Source organism: Schistocerca nitens, chromosome 10 (assembly GCF_023898315.1).
Source record: "Schistocerca nitens isolate TAMUIC-IGC-003100 chromosome 10, iqSchNite1.1, whole genome shotgun sequence".
In the NCBI taxonomy this organism is placed as follows: Eukaryota; Metazoa; Arthropoda; class Insecta; order Orthoptera; family Acrididae; genus Schistocerca; species Schistocerca nitens.
In genome coordinates this window covers 222,418,697-222,436,722 of record NC_064623.1, presented here as the reverse complement: position 1 = coordinate 222,436,722, position 18,026 = coordinate 222,418,697, and the positions used below count along the sequence as shown (strand labels likewise).

General features: G+C 47.9%; 1 protein-coding gene across 1 annotated transcript in view; it reads right to left on the bottom strand.

The window, feature by feature from the left end:
- The window catches only part of LOC126210023 (serine/arginine repetitive matrix protein 1-like), a 264,901-nt gene extending 247,539 nt beyond the window's left edge, over positions 1 to 17,362 (bottom strand). The window contains exons 1-2 of the mRNA XM_049939127.1: positions 17,291 to 17,362; positions 5,498 to 5,874 (exon numbers count right to left, since the gene is read on the bottom strand). Of these exons, the coding sequence (XP_049795084.1) occupies positions 5,498 to 5,874; positions 17,291 to 17,362 (449 nt within the window). The remainder of the gene's footprint in view (positions 1 to 5,497; positions 5,875 to 17,290) is intronic.
- Positions 17,363 to 18,026: the final 664 nt, after the last annotated feature.

Sequence of the window (18,026 nt, the reverse complement as noted above, 5' to 3'; positions counted from 1 at the left end):
GTCCGGATGTCTTCCACGACGTCTTCTGCCACAATCCAAGCCTTGTCTGCTGTCTTTTGTATTGAAGGTCTTCCGCAGACTATTGTTTCCGACAATGGCCCACAATTCATGTCCGCTGAATTTCAGTCCTTCTGCGAGGCCAATGGTATTCAACATCTGACATCCGCGCCGTTTTCGCCTCAGTCAAACGGTGCCGCTGAACGATTGGTCCGGACTTTCAAGTCACAGATGTTGAAATTGAAAGAGTCGCATTCTCGGGAGGACGCTTTGTTGCTCTTTTTGTCTTCGTATCGCTCTCAGCCCCGCGAGGGTCGCTCGCCGGCTGAATTGCTCCATGGTCGTTCTCATCGCACCTTGATGTCTTTGCTGCATCCGCCACATCAGGTTCCTGTGCAGCGGCAGACTCCTGCTTTTGCTCCTGGCGACGTTGTCTATTATCGCACCTATCGCGGTTCACGGCGTTGGCTCGCAGGGCGCATTCTTCGCTGCCTCGGCCGCGCGATGTATTTGATTTTGGGGGCCTCTGGTGAGGTGCGTCGGCATCTCAATCAGCTGCGCCTCTGTCGTCGCCTGGGTTCTACCGCTCCCCGTCTGCTTTCAGCGACGGTGCCGTCAGGTCAGCGCCCTGGGGACCCATCTACTGGCTCGCCTCATCCCCAGGTGTTACCGACGCTGCCTTCCATTTTGCCTCATGGCGACGCGCCGCCGCCGCCGCAGCAGCCGCCGCCGGCGCCGCTCGCAGTGGACGCGTCGCTGCAACCGCCACGCGCCTCCCTGGGTCACGCGCCGCCGCTAGCTTCCCGTGCCCAGCCGTCCTCCGCCATGGACCTCTTGCCCGCTCCGGACCAGATGTCGTCATCGCGCGTCGGATTCCCTGACGCAATGGAGGTCGACCCTTCGGCCCCTCCTGTCTCATTACGGGCGCATACACCGCATGTTGACGTGCACCCTGGACTAGGTTTTCAGGCGTTTCCTAGCTCCCCTCGGACCGAATGGCCGGGTGCGGGTGGCACAGCCTCGCCTGTTGTTAGGCTCCCCACCTCATCGCATACGTCAACATGCGGTCCTCCCCACGGCGGGCGGAAGCCTTATCTCACGACCGTTCGCCGATTTGCGGGGGAGGAATGTGGTGTCACCGCTAGACACCACACTTACTAGGTGGTAACTTAAATCGGCCGCGGTCCTGTAGTACATGTTGGACCCGCGTGTCGCCACTGTGGGATCGCAAACCTAGCGCCACCACAAGGCAGGTCTCGAGAGACTGAGGAGACCTCGCCCCAGTTGTACGGACAACATAGCTAGCGATTGGACGTGCTAAGCCTTGCTCTCATTTGCCGAGAGATAGACAGTAGAATAGCCCTCTGCTAAGTTAAATGGCGACCACCTAGCAAGGCGCCATTTGTATCAGTGCCTATAGCTTACTAATATTCAAGAGAGATGTATTCCAAGGACTAATTAAAAGTTAAGTAACAAGCATCTACGTACTTTTCTTCTTATTCATTTATAAGTTCTCATGTTCCAGACTTCACGCCCGTCTGCGTTAGCATTGCGTGCCCTATCGGCTACAGCATTGTGTCTAGGCTGTATGGTCTAGACACAACAAACACGAGGTTCGCGTTAAAAGCCGTCGTCCAAAACACGATTACCAGCTGTGAAGATAGCGTTCTGCTGCAAAATATTCCTCCGAATGCGACAACAGTAATGGAAAATGCGCATACCACCGTTGTGCTTCATAAAGCTCCAACAATGCAGTGGACATAAGCGGATATTTTACTCTGGATAGAAAGAAATGTTCCACTGGATAAAGTTGAATGTGGCATGTATAAGACGCAGTGAATGGAAATTGTAGTGCTGCATAAGCCAAATACTCCACGCCACCAGGTCGACGAGCTAACTAATACTAAAGGGCATAGTTTCATCAGTGTTCCTCCGTATTATGCTCCTTTAAATCCTATTCAGGATATATGGCCCTAGGTGAAAAGTAATGTAGCAAAAAACAAGAAGAAATTTACGTTCAGTAAGGCAGTAATACTGACAAAAGAAGCCATTTCAAATGTTACACCACAGGACTGGCCTCGAGTTGTCGACCATATAAAGAAGGTACTTGATAGAGACAGTAATACGTAACTCCCTTTTTGACATGTTAAAACGGGCTTCTTTTGCCGAAAGACAGCACAGCGTCACTAACATTCTAACGCAGTTTATACAGGAATTGAGACAGAATCTTGAAACAGAATAATATTAAACTAGCAATTTAAGGCTAGACGGTCAATAATTTTATTCTTTACAAGAATCAACTTGTAAAATCAACGTGCAACTTCTTCACTTATATTTTTGCAAAACACACAAAGTCTCGCTTTACCAGCATCGACGGTCCTTAAAAATTGCATTATTTCACTGAAAAAATCTCTAGCTGCTTGAATATCGTGTCAGGTAGGGAAATTTCACATATTAATCATATGGCAAAATACTCTCCTCCTTGCGTGCTATCATTTGGCAAAATTTTGTTTTGATATCTCAGACCGTTTAAGAGATGTGAGGCATATTCCATTTCCTCGTGACTCGAGACAGATAGCGATACCTTTCACAGTTTAAAGAATACTCAATGTGTTATCTATATTTCATGCGCAGCACCTTAAGGCGTAACATGCACCAAAAGCAAAGTCATAGCGACCATTATTTTTGACTGTAAACTTAAGAATTTCATGCACTAGTTTACCTGATATCGAAATATCACAATAACTACACTGAAGAGCCTAAGAAACTGGTAGAACTGCCTAATGTCGTGCAGGGCCCCTGCGAGCAAGCAGAAGCGCCACAACACGACGTGCCATCGACCCGACTAATGTCTGAAGTAGTGCTGGAGAGAACTGATCCTATGAATCGTGCACGGCTTACCAAAAATACGTAATAGTACGATGGGATGGAGACCTCTTCTGAACATCAAGTTGCAAGGCATCCCACATATGCTCAACAGACTTTATGTGTGGGCCGTTTGGTGGCCAGCGGAAGTGTTTAAACTCAGAAGAGTGTTCGTGGAGCCACTCTGAGCGATTCTGGACGTGTGGGGTCTCGCATTGTCCTGCTGGAATTGCCTGTCGGAATACACAATGGACATGAATGGCTGCACGTGATCAGATAGGATGCTTACGTACGCTTCACTTGTCAGACTCGTATCTAGTCATATCAGAGATCTCATATTACTCCAACTGCGGATGCCCCACACCATTCCAGAGCCTCCACCAGCTTGAACAGTCCCCTGCTCACATGCAGGGTCTGTGGATTCATAGGTTGTCTCCACGTCCGTACATATCAATCCACTCGATAAAATTTGAAACGAAACTCGTCCGACCAGGCAACATGCTTCCAGTCATCAACAGTCCAATGTCGGTGTTGACGGGCCAATCGAGGCGTAAAGCTTTGTGTCGTGCAGTCATCAAGCGTACGCGAGTGGGCCTTCGGCTCCGAAAACCCATATCGGTGATGTTTTGTCGAATGGCTCGCACGCTGACACTTGCTGATTGGCCAGCATTAAAATCTGCAGCAATGTGCGGAAGGGTTGCACTTGTCACGTTGAACGATTCTTTTCAGTTTTTATTAGTCCCGTTCTTGCAGGATCTTTTTGCGACCGCAGTGATATCGGAAATTTGATATTTTACCAGATTCCTGATATTCTCGGTACACTCGTGAAATGATCGTACGGGAAAATACCCATTTCGTCCCTAACTCGAAGATGCTGTGTCCCATCGCTCGTTCGTCAAGTATAACGTCTCGTTCAAACTCACTTAAATCTTGATAAGCTGCCATTGTAGGAACAGTAACCGATCTAACAACTGCGCCACACACGTCTTATATAGGCGTTGCCGACCGCAGCGCCGTATTCTGCCTGTTCACGTTGAGGCGTAGCGCCGTATAACGATCCTGCCTTGGAGGCGGTAAGTGGAAGATGTGTCTCAGAGCTGGATAGTGACAGATGGTGGCGCGAGACTGGACGCGCACGTTGTTTACGTATCAGCCGATAGAGGACAATACTGGACATGGGAACTGTGATTTTAGTTTCGATTGTGCCCAGTAGAGTGCTCTAAAGTAATAGAATGTTTTTCATAGACTGTTCTAGTATTTTCATAAAGTGTTACTTGTTCTTTTTGTGTATGTAAAATGTTATAAATGTCTTTTAGCAGTATGAATGATGCGTGAGTGTGGTTTAAGGTTAATATGAAGATAATTGTTTAACGAGTTATGTAGTAGGATTTAGTGTGGGAACATTTCGAAGAAGGATGGATATGGACAAAGGGGATTTTTGTAGAATAGATTTGTAAAGTAAGTTTATGGTAAAGGGAAAGTTAATTCAGGTATAAATAACAATAGCAAATAACTTTATGCATACGCAAAACTTCAGCATATTAGATAATTACGTCGGTAAAAAGTGCAGTCATTAGGTTTACTACTTTGCAATTGGTTATTGGTGAAAAGCGCGGACCGACGCGGGAGAGTGTTGTTTTGCGATTGGCTGTTGAGTAAACAGACCAATGGAAGAGCAGTATTCTTCGCGCGCCTTTCTCTGCTGGTAGAGAAGACAGAGAATTCTAGAGAGGAGTAGCCGGCCGGGGTGGCCGGGCGGTTCTAGGCGCTACAGCCTGGAACCGCGCGACCGCTACGGTCGGAGGTTCGAATCCTGCCTCGGGCATGGATGTTTGTGATGTCCTTAGGTTAGTTAGGTTTAAGTAGTTCTAAGTTCTAGGGGACTGACGACCTTAGAAGTTAAGTCCCATAGCGCTCAGAGCCAATCTAGAGAGGAGTCAGAAGCCTAGCCATGAAAGAGATCGGACATGTGCAGTGTAGTTCCGATGGAAATGATAAGTTGCCGGATCTAGCAGTGTTTCATACATCAAAAGTGTTGGGAAGCGACGGCATGATTATTGCAATTTGTGTGTAGAAATTTCGGAATTTTTAAGTGAATTTTGTGACGCGAAAAGACGTATATTCCGCGTGGCGTATTGAGCAGGTCGGTGGGTAAGAACTGTGACTGCATTAGGTACCGACAGACTTAATATTTGGCGAGCATTCTCAATCAGAAACAATCAGTATTTTTGTAACTATTACGTTTTCGGGAAATGCAACACCATAAACTTACTAACGTGAGTGAAAGGGATTGTGAGTGACTGTGTTAAGACTAGCACGGGCTTGGCAGTGATACTTGTTCACCTAAGTTTCAGAATATATTAATTGAGGACAAAACTTCTAACATTTCATTTCGTGTGAAAACTTTCTCCCGAAACGTAGATTAGTGACTTTAATTGCAGCCTGGTTCACGTCGAAGTACAGTAGGTTTCACTCGGCTTCCCTACTGATGATCTCCTGAGACAATGTTCACAGGTAGGTGCAGGTCCGTCGTAAAGGGACGGAAAGAACCGCGCCGCCGCAACGTATCTCTGTATTTGAATATACCAGTTTCTCTGGCGCTTCAGTGTACTTTCAAACGCGCTGTAGAGCTGACCTGGTTGTGGGCGGCGGCGCCTTCCCGCGCGGCGGCGGCGACGCCTGGACGCGCTTGGAGGGCCGCAGCGGCGGGGGCGGCGTCTCGGAGGAAGTGTCGGTGGCGACGCTGCGGCAGCTGACCACCGGCGCCGCCTCCAGCGCGCCGCGCACCGCCTCCAGCTGCCGCCTGGCGTCCTCCAAACGCCGAGCAGCCCCCTCCGCCTCGCGGGGCGGCGTCGGAGGCGACGGGGGCGGGACCGGCGCCCGCGGGGGCGAGAGTGCGCGCACCGCCTCCAGGTCGGCCAGCTGCCGCCGCTGCGCCCGCAGCGCCACCTCGGCCTGCTGCAGGGCCGCCGCCGACAGGCAGCGCGGGGGCGGCGGGGGCGGCCTCGTCTCCTGCGGCACGCCACACAGCCGCCAGTCACTCCAGTGCGCTCCACATTCGCTACGATATAGGATGTCAAATCAAACACCTTTCAGCCGTCAATTTTCAATCTTATTTTATTTGGCAACCAGTTTCAGCCTTTTACTACGCCATCTTCAGGCTCATGACCGGCGTGTTGGAAGAATCTACCTCGGTTGTGATCAAAACAGGGGCCAGCAATACTGGTATTAGTAGATATTTGCTACAGTGATCACTTCAACCATCATCTACCGACCGTTGGCCCCGGTTTGGATCGCCGGCCGGAGTGGCTGAGCGGTTCTAGGCGCTTCAGTTTGGAACCGCGCGACCGCTACGGTCGCAGGTTCGAATCCTGCCTCGGGCATGGATGTGTGTGATGTCATTAGGTTAGTTAGGTTTAAGTAGTTCTGAATCTAGGGGACTGATGACCTTAGACGTTAAGCCGGATAATGCTTAGACCCATTTCAACCTAACGATACTAGAAAGAGTGAAGGCGGACTATATAAAGAAAGCAGTAGGAGTGTCCAAAACAACACGATCCAGACTTGTGCACCTGCTGGCGCGGGAACCTTTCCTCACTGAAGACCTACGGACAAACCTGATGCTACGCATGAGCAGCGCTTTGGAAAGTCTACTTGAAACAATGAAGGAAAAAAGGGAAGACGTACCTCCAGAATTTTACAGCACAGGCTCCATGACTGACCGAACAGGGACAAACGACAAATGAGACACGTGGCCACCAGAATGGCAATCCCATGGTTTCCACCAGCTTATTGGCAACGACACGTCGTATCATGAACTAAATGCAATGTGTGAGTGTGAACTGTGTCATCAAATATGCAAACGTTACGATATATAACCCTGTACCAAAAGGACACGGTCAACAAGTGACTGTGTAATTCACAGTATTGTCGCAGAAGAAGCTGAGCAGCACAGTCACCGTGGTGTAGTGCTTATGATACTACACTGTTGCATTGTCTCGTTATACGGGCACCATTTTATGAAGTCCTCTGCTGTCGAAACCTCCTTCAGGAGTAGGGCTTGATACATGTCCTCAGGAACACCCTTCATGAGATGTGCAACCTTATCTTCCTCCTTCATCCTAGGATCTATTTTACACACGTCCAAGACGTCTTGAATGAAGGATGCTGTAGTTTCTCATGGACGCTGTGCCTGCACTTTAATTTATCTTCAGCCTTGCACTTCTGTCGTTTAGTGTCGCAGAAATACTTGCGGAGTTCCGCCTGGAACACTTCTGCTCGTTGTTCTCATACTGTTGTTTGGCAGTGTGGTGTCACCGCCAGACACCACACTTGCTAGGTGGTAGCCTTTAAATCGGCCGCGGTCCGTTAGTATACGTCGGACCCGCGTGTCGCCACTATCAGTGATTGCAGACCGAGCGCCGCCACACGGCAGGTCTAGTCTAGAGAGTCTCCCTAGCACTCGCCCCAGTTGTACAGCCGACTTTGCTAGCGATGGTTCACTGACAAAATACGCTCTCATTTGCCGAGACGATAGTTAGCATGGCCTTCAGCTACATTTGCTACGACCTAGCAAGGCGCCATTACCAGTCAATATTTATCTTGTGATGAATGTACCGTCAGACCGATGTTCACCAATTATGGATTAAAGTTAAGTATTCCAGAAGCCACGTACCTTTTCTGCTAGTCTCAAGACCTTGTCCTGTTCCGGACCTCACGCCAGCCTGCGTGAGCTTAAACGCGTGCCTTTCGGCTTCCTGTCATAGTGGATTGGCTGTCTTGCCAGTCCACAACAGTACGTTAGCCAAGCGCACAGTGTCATCCCATTTGTTAAATTTGGCTATACACTCATATACTTTCAGCCACGTGTTTGGGTTTTGGCCATCGTCACCAGAGAACTCGGATGAATGCGTCATGTGGTGGCACACAGATTCTGTCATCGTAACTTCCTCTTCTTCTTCTGTCTCCAGTAGATTGCGATCTCGGGTTTCTCGCCACGTAAACGGCGGTTCTGTCGTCGCCTGATGGGAGCCACTGTGTCGTCGATAACGTGCGCTATCACAAGTTTCAATACTCAACGTCTTCACCAGAATAATGTCACGTAGAAGAAAGTGTATTTAGATGAATGACGAACACTAACTTCACTTAACGAAAGCTTATTCAGCACTTCCACGTACAAGAGCGCGGAGCGAACTGCCTCTGACCAGACTACATAATGTATATATACAGTTACAGAACATTCCAGTACAATGGTTCTTGACGTTTTTGGATACTTCTAGAAGGTACTCGAATCGAATATAGAAATTAAAATTTTACATACAGGTGAGTTTTGAACTTTCGACACTCCATGCAACAGCCTAGTATCATAACCAGTACACCACAGTGACTGTGCTACTCACCTTCTTCTGCGTCAATAGGTAAAATTTCTAGTTTCGTTTGTTATTATCATTGTACTTTTCATTTGTATGCCTATTTGGTTGCAATAAACGTATTATAAGAAGCTGACAGGTGGTGCCACACTTCAAACTGCAAGGCCAACGGCCAGTCCCATTTATGTGACCAACGCCTATACTCGACGACAACGTGCGATAAGCACTCAGAGCCAGCAGGCGGCAGCGCTTTTTTTTGTTTTTTTTCCTTTATTGATTTTCAATTCCTCCCGAAGGGGGCGAGCTGGCAGCAGCTTAGTACGCTGCTCTACAGCCTACAGACTTTTATTTTAAAAAACGGGAGAAGAAAAGAAATAAGAAAAACAGGCGATAAAATGGTGACGTCAAGTGTAAATAGGCGGAAAATGCGGAAAGTTGAAACAGAAAGCAAAAGGGGTTGGCAACGTTAATAAAAGACACAGGAGTCAGACAAGTAACATAGCACACACACAATTAAAAAACACGGCGACAGTCTGGTTTCTGTTTGCAAGAGATAAAAGGCACACTCAGTGACAGTATGATGGCCGTTCGCAACACTTCCCAAAAAACACAACACCGAACACCCACTGTAAAACACTCACTGTAGAACACTCAATGTAGAACACTGCACGAAAGTGGCGGCACAAAGATGACACTCCCGAGCCAAAGGCAGATGGGGGGGGGGGGGACCTGGAGGAGGGGGAAGAACAAGGAGGGAGGAAGGAAAAAAGCGAAAAAGGGGGGGGGACCAAGGAGGGAGAGGACTAATAAAGGGGGAGAAGGGCAGACGCGAGAGGGAATGAGAGGAGGCAGAGGAGGGAAATGTAAAAGGACTCGGGAGAGAGAAGGGAGCAAAGAGAGGGTAGGTGGGGAAGAAAGAGTATGGAAGGGGGGGAGAGGGCGCCCGGGAAAAGGACAGAGGAAAGGAGGGGGAGTGAGGATCAGAGTTGATAGGAGGGATAAATGGAGGGAGAGAGGGCAGCATCCGGGAGGGGGAGTTGATGGAAGCCATCTTGGGAAAGGAGATGTAGGGTGTAGAGATGGAGGGTAGGGGGGACAGCGGCAGCGCTAGGAGTAGAGGGTATATAAATGAGCTGGGGGAAGCGGAAACCACTGCAGTCGTTGCCATAATGCGGTCACAGAGCGATTATCTGCAATCTAAAAGGGTCCGCAGCTCGTGGTCGTGCGGTAGCGTTCTCGCTTCCCACGCCCAGGTTCCCGGGTTCGATTCCTGGTGGGGTCAGGGATTTTCTCTGCCTCGTGATGACTGGGTGTTGCGTGATGTCCTTAGGTTAGTTAGGTTTAAGTAGTTCTAAGTTCTAGGGGACTGATGACCATAGATGTTAAGCCCCATAGTGCTCAGAGCCATTTGAACCATCTAAAAGGGCACCATCATTCGCTTTTCGGCGAAGGGTAAATGTTCGTAGTAACTGATTGAAAGTCATCAAGTAAAACAAAAGTGATTTCTGGCGTTCCGCAAGGTAGTGTTATAGGCGCTCTTCTGTTCCTCATCTATATAAACGGTTTAGGAGACAATCTGAGCAGCCTTCCAAGGTTGTTTATCGACCAGTAGTCATCAGAGAATCACAACAAGTTGCAAAACCATTTAGAAAAAATACACTACTGGCCATTACAATTGCTACACCACGAAGATGACGTGGTACAGACGCGAAATTTAACCGACAGGAAGAAGATGCTGTGATATGCAAATAATTAGCTTTTCACAGTATTCACACAAGGTTGGCGCCGGTGGCGACACCTACAACGTGTTGACACGAGGGAAGTTTGCAACCGATTTCTCATACACAAACAGCAGTTGACCGGACTTGCCTGGTGAAACGTTGTTGTGATGCCTCGTAAAAGGTCGGATTGTAGCCTATCGCGATTGCGGTTTATCGTGTCGCGACATTGCTGCTCGCGTTGGTCGAGATCCAATGACTGTTAGCACAATATGGAATCGGTGGGTTCGGGAGGGTAATACGGAACGCCGTGCTGGATTCCAACGGCCTCGTATCACTAGCAGTCGAGATGACAGGCATCTTATCCACATGCCTATAACGGATCGTGCAGCCACGTCTCGATCCCTGAGTCAACAGATGGGGACGTTTGCAAGACAACAACCATCTGCACGAACAGTTTGACGACGTTTGCAGCAGCACGGACTATCAGCTCGGGGACCATGGCTGCGGTTACCCTTGACGCTGCATCACAGACAGGAGCGCCTGCGATGGTGTACTCAACGACGAACCTGGGTGTACGAATGGCAAAAGTCATTTTTTCGGATGAATCCAGGTTCTGTTTACAGCATCATGATGATCGCATCCGTATTTGGCGACATCGCGGTGAACGCACATTGAAAGCGTGTATTCGTCATCGCCATACTGGCGTATCACCCGGCGTGATAGTATGGGGTGCCATTGGTTACACGTCTCGGTCACCTCTTGTTCGCATTGACGGCACTTTGAACAGTGGACGTTACATTTCAGATGTGTTATGACGCGTGGCTCTACTCTTCATTCGATCCCTGCGAAACTCTACATTTCAGCAGGATAATGCACGACCGCATGTTGCAGGTCCTGTACGGGCCTTTCTGGATACAGAAAATGTTCGACTGCTGCCCTGGCCAGCATATTCTCCAGATCTCTCACCAATTGAAACCGTCTGGTCAATGGCGGCCGAGCATCTGCCTCGTCACAATACGCCAGTCAGTACTGTTGATGAACTGTGGTATCGTGTTGAAGCTGCATGGGCAGCTGCACCTGTACACGCCATCCAAACTCTGTTTGACTCAATGCCCAGGCGTATCAAGGCCGTTATTGCGGCCAGAGGTGATTGTTCTGGGTACTTATTTCTCAGAATCTATGCACCCAATTTGCGTGAAAATGTAATCACATGTCAGTTCTAGTACAATTCATTTGTCCAATAAATACCCGTTTATCATCTCCATTTCTTCTTGGTGTAGCAGTTTTAATGGCTAGTAGTGTATCTGTATGGTGAGAAAATTGGCAATTGACTGTAGACAATGAAAAGTATGAGATCATCGACGTGAATGCTGAACGGAATCAATTAAACTTCGTTTATACGATAAATCAATCAAATCTGAAGGCTGCAAATTCAAATAAATAGCTACGAATGACGGTTACGAACAAATTAAATTGGGTCAAACACACAGAAAATGTTGTGGGGAAGGCAAATCAAAGACTGAGTTTCATTGGCAGAAAACTTATAAAATGTAACAGATCTACTAAAGAGACTGCCTACGCTACGCTCGTCCGTCCTCTTTTGGAGTACTGCTGCGACGTGTGGGATCCTTACCAGGATTAACGGAGTACAAAGAAGAGCAGGACGTTTCGTATTACCGAGAAACAATGGAGAGAGTGTCACGCGCAAGACACAGTGTTTGTGGTGGACGTCATTAAAACAAAGGCGTTTTTCTTTACGACGGGATCTTCTCATGAAGTTTCAATCCTCAACTTTCTCCTCCGAATGCGAAAATATTCTGTTGACGCCGACCTGCATAGAGAGGTCATCATAATACAGTAAGGGAAAACAAAGCTCGCACGGAAAGATTCAAATATTCATTTTTTCCGCGCGCTGTTCGACAGTGGAATAACAGAGAACTATTGTGAAGGTGGTTCAATGAACACTCTGCTAGGCACTTAAGGGGGGCAGGACGTCAAACGGGCCGACTTGGAGCAGGAGGGGCACCACAGGACATTTTAATTTCCATTGTCTAAACCTTTACAAGTGAATTCATAAAACTTTGTCAGCATGACTAGGAAGGATTCAGGATTCACACTCGTAGCAGCGGACGTTCAGAAACATAACAAAATAATTTTTTTTACATGTGAAATTTCATCATTTTTTTCAGTTACTATTGGCTGCATTTGTTGCTATAGGTACACTTTTCTTCATAAATAAAGAGACTGTTCGATGAATTTTGCACAGCATACAAACCATACTTACAGGTGTCTGAAACTCTAGAATCTATTAAATTTATGAAAAAATGAATGAGCTGTTACGTTTTAAACTTTATGTTTAGAAAAAAATCAAATTTTGTAGTTAATTATCTCAATTTTTACCACAGTTTTTAATAGATTTGGTAAATTCTAGAGTTTCATACACCTGTAAGTATGGTTTGTATGCTGTGCAAAATTCATCAAAGAATCTCTCTTACTTGTGAAGAAAAATGTACCTATAGCAACAAATGCAGCCAACAGTAAGTGAAAAAATGATGAAATTTCATATCTAAAAAAAATTATTTTGTTATGTTTTTGACTTCCACTGCTATGAGTGTGAATCCTGAATCCTTCCTGGTCATGCTGACAAAGTTTTGTGAATTTATTTGTAAAAGTATAGACTGTGGAAATTAAAATGTCCTGTGGTGTCTCTCTTGCTCCAAGTCGGCCCATTTGACGTCCTACCCCCCTTAAGTGTGATTCGCAGAGTATCCATGTAGGTGTAAATGTAGATGTGGAAGCATTTCCAAAACGGCTGAGTTTGTGAACTGTTCGAGTGCCACTATGGTTAGAGTATACGGCTCATTGTAAAAGCCGCTATCCAAAATTGGCGCCAAGGCAACTGTGGTTCACAACGGGTGACAGATGAAAAGCTTGAAATGTTTCCGCAGTTGCGAATACGAGCAACCATCGGCTGTCTAATGGAATGTGCCGGACTGGGACTCAAACCCGGGGTTCCCGTCTATCTTGAGCGGTCGCCTTACGATTAGGCTATCCGAGCAAGACTCAGCGCTAGACCCAAACAACCTCATGTCGTCAAACTACATGGCCGTGAGTCGTGTCGTGTCGGATAGACTAATGGTAAGGCGACCGCTCAAGATAGACGGGAACCCTGGGTTCGAGTCTCCGTCCGGCAATTTTGGTACTCGTCGTTCCATTATACAGCTGACGATTCTCGATATTCTCAACTGTGAATACAGTTCACGTCTTACGCAATGGACGTAGCCGCTGCGGTGGCTGTTCCTTTACATATGCATGCATGTCCAAACGAACACTGCGCCGAAGTGCTGAACAACAAAGGCATTGCAATACTGTACAGATGACAGGGGTGAAAGATGGCTGTGGCCTACGGGCGAACAGTCGTGCGACTGCAGACCAGCTGACTTCCCAGATAAAGCAAGAGGCTGCCAGCAGGGTCTCCCCAACGACCGTTCAGCAAACGTTGCTGTTTATGGGCCAGCCCGACAGGCGAGTGGTTCGTGCACCCACGCTGACTGTTGTTCATCGGCGACGAAGGCTGCAATTTGCACGCCAGTGCCGCGAATGAACGTCCACCGAGTAGCGACACGTGACCTTCTCATATGAATCACGTTTTAGGCTACATCGGACTCTGTAACAATCGTGTCAAGGGCCCATGCCGCAGGAGGGAGCCTTATGGTCCGGGGAATGCTTTCGCGGAATTCCTTGGGCGATCTCGTCATTCAGGAAAGGACTATGGGCCAAAACGAGCATTAATTCGTCCTGGGGGACCGTGTCCACCACTATATGCAGTCTGTTTCTTCTTGGCATAATGGCATCTACCATCAGGACAACGCAACGTGCGTTGTTCCCAGGTGAGTTTACGGTACTACCTGGCCACCAAACTCCCCAGAGTTAAGCCGAATCGAGAATGTGTGTGAGCAGCTCATTCAGGCTGGTCACGGCCCTGGAGTCGGCGCCTTCCAGAACCTCACTGACCCTCTTCCTGCACGGCTCGCGGCGGTCTGCGCTTCAAAAGGTGGTCACCAGTGTGTGGAAGACCTCCGTCCGGGCCTTTCGCAGGGACTCTGTGGTTCTCTGCCGGCTCCGCTTTGGCCATACGTAGCTAACACATGGCTACTGTTGTGTTGGCAGAAGAGCCAACACCGTATTACTAGAGGAGGCCGAAATGCACGGGTTTTAGCTCATGTAGGCTGGCGTGAGGAGGGAAGAACTGTACTGACGTGAGGTCTGGAACATGACAAGGAATTAGAATTAAGAAAGCGGACGTAATTAGTTTGATATTAACTTTAATTCATTAATGATGAACGTCGCTCTTGACGGTACATGATTCACAATATTATATGTTCAGAATACATTCTTCAATATAGTACTTATAGTAACTGAATATGGCGCCTTGCTAGGTCGTAGCAAATGACGTAGCTGAAGGCTATGCTAAACTGTAGTCTCTGCAAATGAGAGCGTATTTTGTCAGTGAACCATCGCTAGCAAAGTCGGTTGTGCAACTGCGGCGAGTGCTAGGGAGTCTCTCTACACCTGCCGTGTGGCGGCGCTCGGTCTGCAATCACTGATAGTGGCGACACGCGGGTCCGACGTATACTAACGGACCGCGGCCGATTTAAAGGCTACCACCTAGCAAGTGTGGTGTCTGGCGGTGACACCACAGCTACCTACTCTGTCACGAGGACCCACCTCGGTGCCACTCTGGCTCTCATACGACTGTCGTCCACGTCTTGCCGGACCGCCCACTTTTAGCCGCTCTGCGGCAGACTTCTAAATTTGCCAGCACCCTACATTCGGTGTTGGGCGGCAATGCCTCAACAGCAGATTTAGTTCTACCTTTTATTCGTGAGCGGGGGTTTTTAACGTACTATCTAAGGGAGGGGTTTTAGCCTTCTCTCTGAGGTCGCCACCCTCCCTCCATTTTAACACTGCCGCACTTTGCATTTGTTTGTCTTTGTGGTCGTCTTTTCCCTACATGTGTTCACCTCGCCTTGTCTTTTTGGGATGGACATTTTAATGTGTTGCAGAGTGGTTGGCTCATCCTCTTTTATTATTGTGATCAGCCATCCCAGACCATCTGGTCTCTGGTTTTAATACCCTCTACTTTTCCTTGTGGTGTATGTTTTCCCCATTTTTGTTCATTCCATTCGTTTTCTTTTTACGTGTGGTGTTGAATGTTTTTGTACCTCGAGCCTTGCTTGCGTCAGGAAAAGGGGACTGATGACCCTGTAGTTTGGTGCCTTTACACCCCGAACTAGCCTGCTGGTTACCGTAGATTTTAACTTGGTAGACGAGGACCGCTCACACCTCTAACAAAAGGCGTGAAGAGTCCACGTCTGTCGACTAGTAGTCAGTGGAAACCAGTTGCATGAACGAGTCCCTTAGTCAAAAGGTGGTTATTCAGGCGTTTGACTGGTGATCATACAAACGTCACTGGGCAGTGTACTATACTCTATTAGAGTGTAGGAGATGAGGTACTGGCAGAAGAAGACTCCGCCGAAACAAGCCATGAACCCCAACAGTACCAGTCTCGTAAACTGAGATACACCCAGGAGAGCGGTGTGCTGGCCACATGCCCCACCATATCTGCATCCCGTGACGTCTTTGGGCCCAGGATGACACGGCTGCCGGTCGGCACAGTTGGGCAGAAGAAAAGCTTGAGAAGAATCTGACATAGACTAATCAACTGGAGCCGGCCGTTGTGACCGAGCCGTTGTAGGCGCTTCAGTCTGAAACCGCGCGACCGCTACGGTCGCAGGTTCGAATCCTGTCTCGGGTACGGATGTGTGTGATGTCCTTAGGTTAGTTAGGTTTAAGTAGTTCTAAGTTCTAGTAGACTGACGACCTCAGATGTTAAGTCCCATACTGCTCAGAGCCATTTGAACCATTTTTTAATCAACTGGAGAGCGACTATACGTTTTAGATAAATTTTTATGCAACTGTCATGATGGCCAAAGTTTTTTGAAGAAGATTAGCGGCTTCGGCTATGGAATAACCATCTTCAGAATCTACAATGGAATTAAAAGATGAAAGCATTACAGTCTACTTGATTAAGAGGTTAAAAAACGAAACAGAAATTATAATATAAACGTAATATACCTCTCATTATGCTGCAGTGTGGCAAGTCATAAAGATGTAGATATCTCAGCAGTTTGGAGGAATTTGAAATTGTGGGCAATAAGAGACAGCATGTAAGGTGGCAACGGCGTTTCACCTTACAAGAGTCCATTTAACGTGACACCTTAGGTTTTGCTGGAGTAATACTCTAAATTACGGTGTAGGAAATCTATGTGGAAACGCATCGGCACGCGAGAATTGTGCGATTTTGTAATTATAAGATTTTGCGGAAAGGCAGTACGCGAGACAGAGCTCGGCAACCTCCGCGGCTAGCCGCCGAAGGCCACAGCCTGACGGTATGAATGGTGAACTGGGGGATTTCTGTAGTCCGTTTAGAGAGGCCACAGCAGCTGCCAGCCACTGAGGGCCGCGCGGCTGCAGGTGTTTACCAAAACACAGCAGTGGGTAGCTGGACGGGCTTTGCTGTGCGTGCGCTCGCCTGTGTTCCACTAATTTTACGCCTTCCAGTAACTCAAGTGGGGCAGGCCAGGAGTTCCGAATACCAAACTTTCGATGCAAGAATCTGTATTCGCTACGACGGGGAGCCGGCCGCGGTGGTCTAGCGGTTCTGGCGCTGCAGTCCGGAACCGCGGGACTGCTACGGTCGCAGGTTCGAATCCTGCCTCGGGCATGGGTGTGTGTGATGTCCTTAGGTTAGTTAGGTTTAAGTAGTTCTAAGTTCTAGGGGACTTATGACCTAAGATGTTGAGTCCCATAGTGCTCAGAGCCATTTGAACCATACGACGGGGAATCTTGCCGGGAAAATCTCCAGTGGTCTCTTGGGAGAAAACTTCCAGTAAACGTGTTATTGGCCACAGATGTGGTTCTTCCCAGCCGGCGAGGGCGGAATTTACTTGTGAAATTTTGTAGAAATAAAAGAATTGTGGCCGTGCATTGGTCGGCACTGGCAAACTGGGTATTTTGAGAGCTTCTAGTGATGTGATTCACTCGGTAAAAGTTGAGGGGAGAAAAGAAAGGTGAAGAGCGATCTTGCTGGACTCTCGGTAGAGGCCTTCCGTTCTGGCCTCTCGTACTGAGAGGACGTCAGCCAAGTCGTCTCCCCTCTTGGTCTTTCGTTCTGAGAGGACGTCAGCCGCGCCAGCTCATTGCTCACGGAATCATTGTTGCAATTGGAGAAGTTTACGGACAGCAGTCTGTTGTTCGAGTATTGTAGGAGTGTACTTTCCGAGACGCCACACGCCGACCGCACGGCCGCGCCGTCGCCGTCGGAGACCGCCGCTGCAACAGGGACATTACGGTGAGGTGGCTCCCGCTTCGGCCTGTGTTAGGAGTAACGTTAAACAGTTGGATCAATTGCAATTGCTGTTTCCACAGAGGTTTCACAGTACTTTGGAGTGTAGTGGTTCTTCGTATATAAGTTATAAGAGATCGCGTTTTGGACCGATTTTAACACAGTTACTGCCAATGCCAGTTAGGAGAATAATTTGTAAATTGTTCATTGTGTTTTATTCAGCATTGATCTGAAGGTTACAATAAAACTGTTGTGATTCAGTAGAGCCTTTACTTTCAGTAGTTGATCCTGAATTCACCTCTTGCTTTATTTTATTTTTGTGTATGTGTTTGATGTCATTCAACACCCTAAGTGTTCGTGATCGTTCACGTTTGGAAGTAAAAATAGGTGTGACTTATCGACAACACTACCACCGCAGATTAATTAGGGGTGACAGGGACACATTTAAATCTAGCGTTATCCATTTTTGCGTACAGTTCCACTCCCAATTTCTCTGTAAGTTGTTTGTCAGGGGCGAACACACGCAAAAACCAGACAAGCAACGGATGGGGTGTTACAAGCATTGCGGTCGTGTCCTTAACGGGCAAAGTGATTTCAACCATTTATTCGGAAATTTTTGAAGAATTTAATTGCTGACGTTTGAGCTCCTAGTGTGAATTGTCAGAG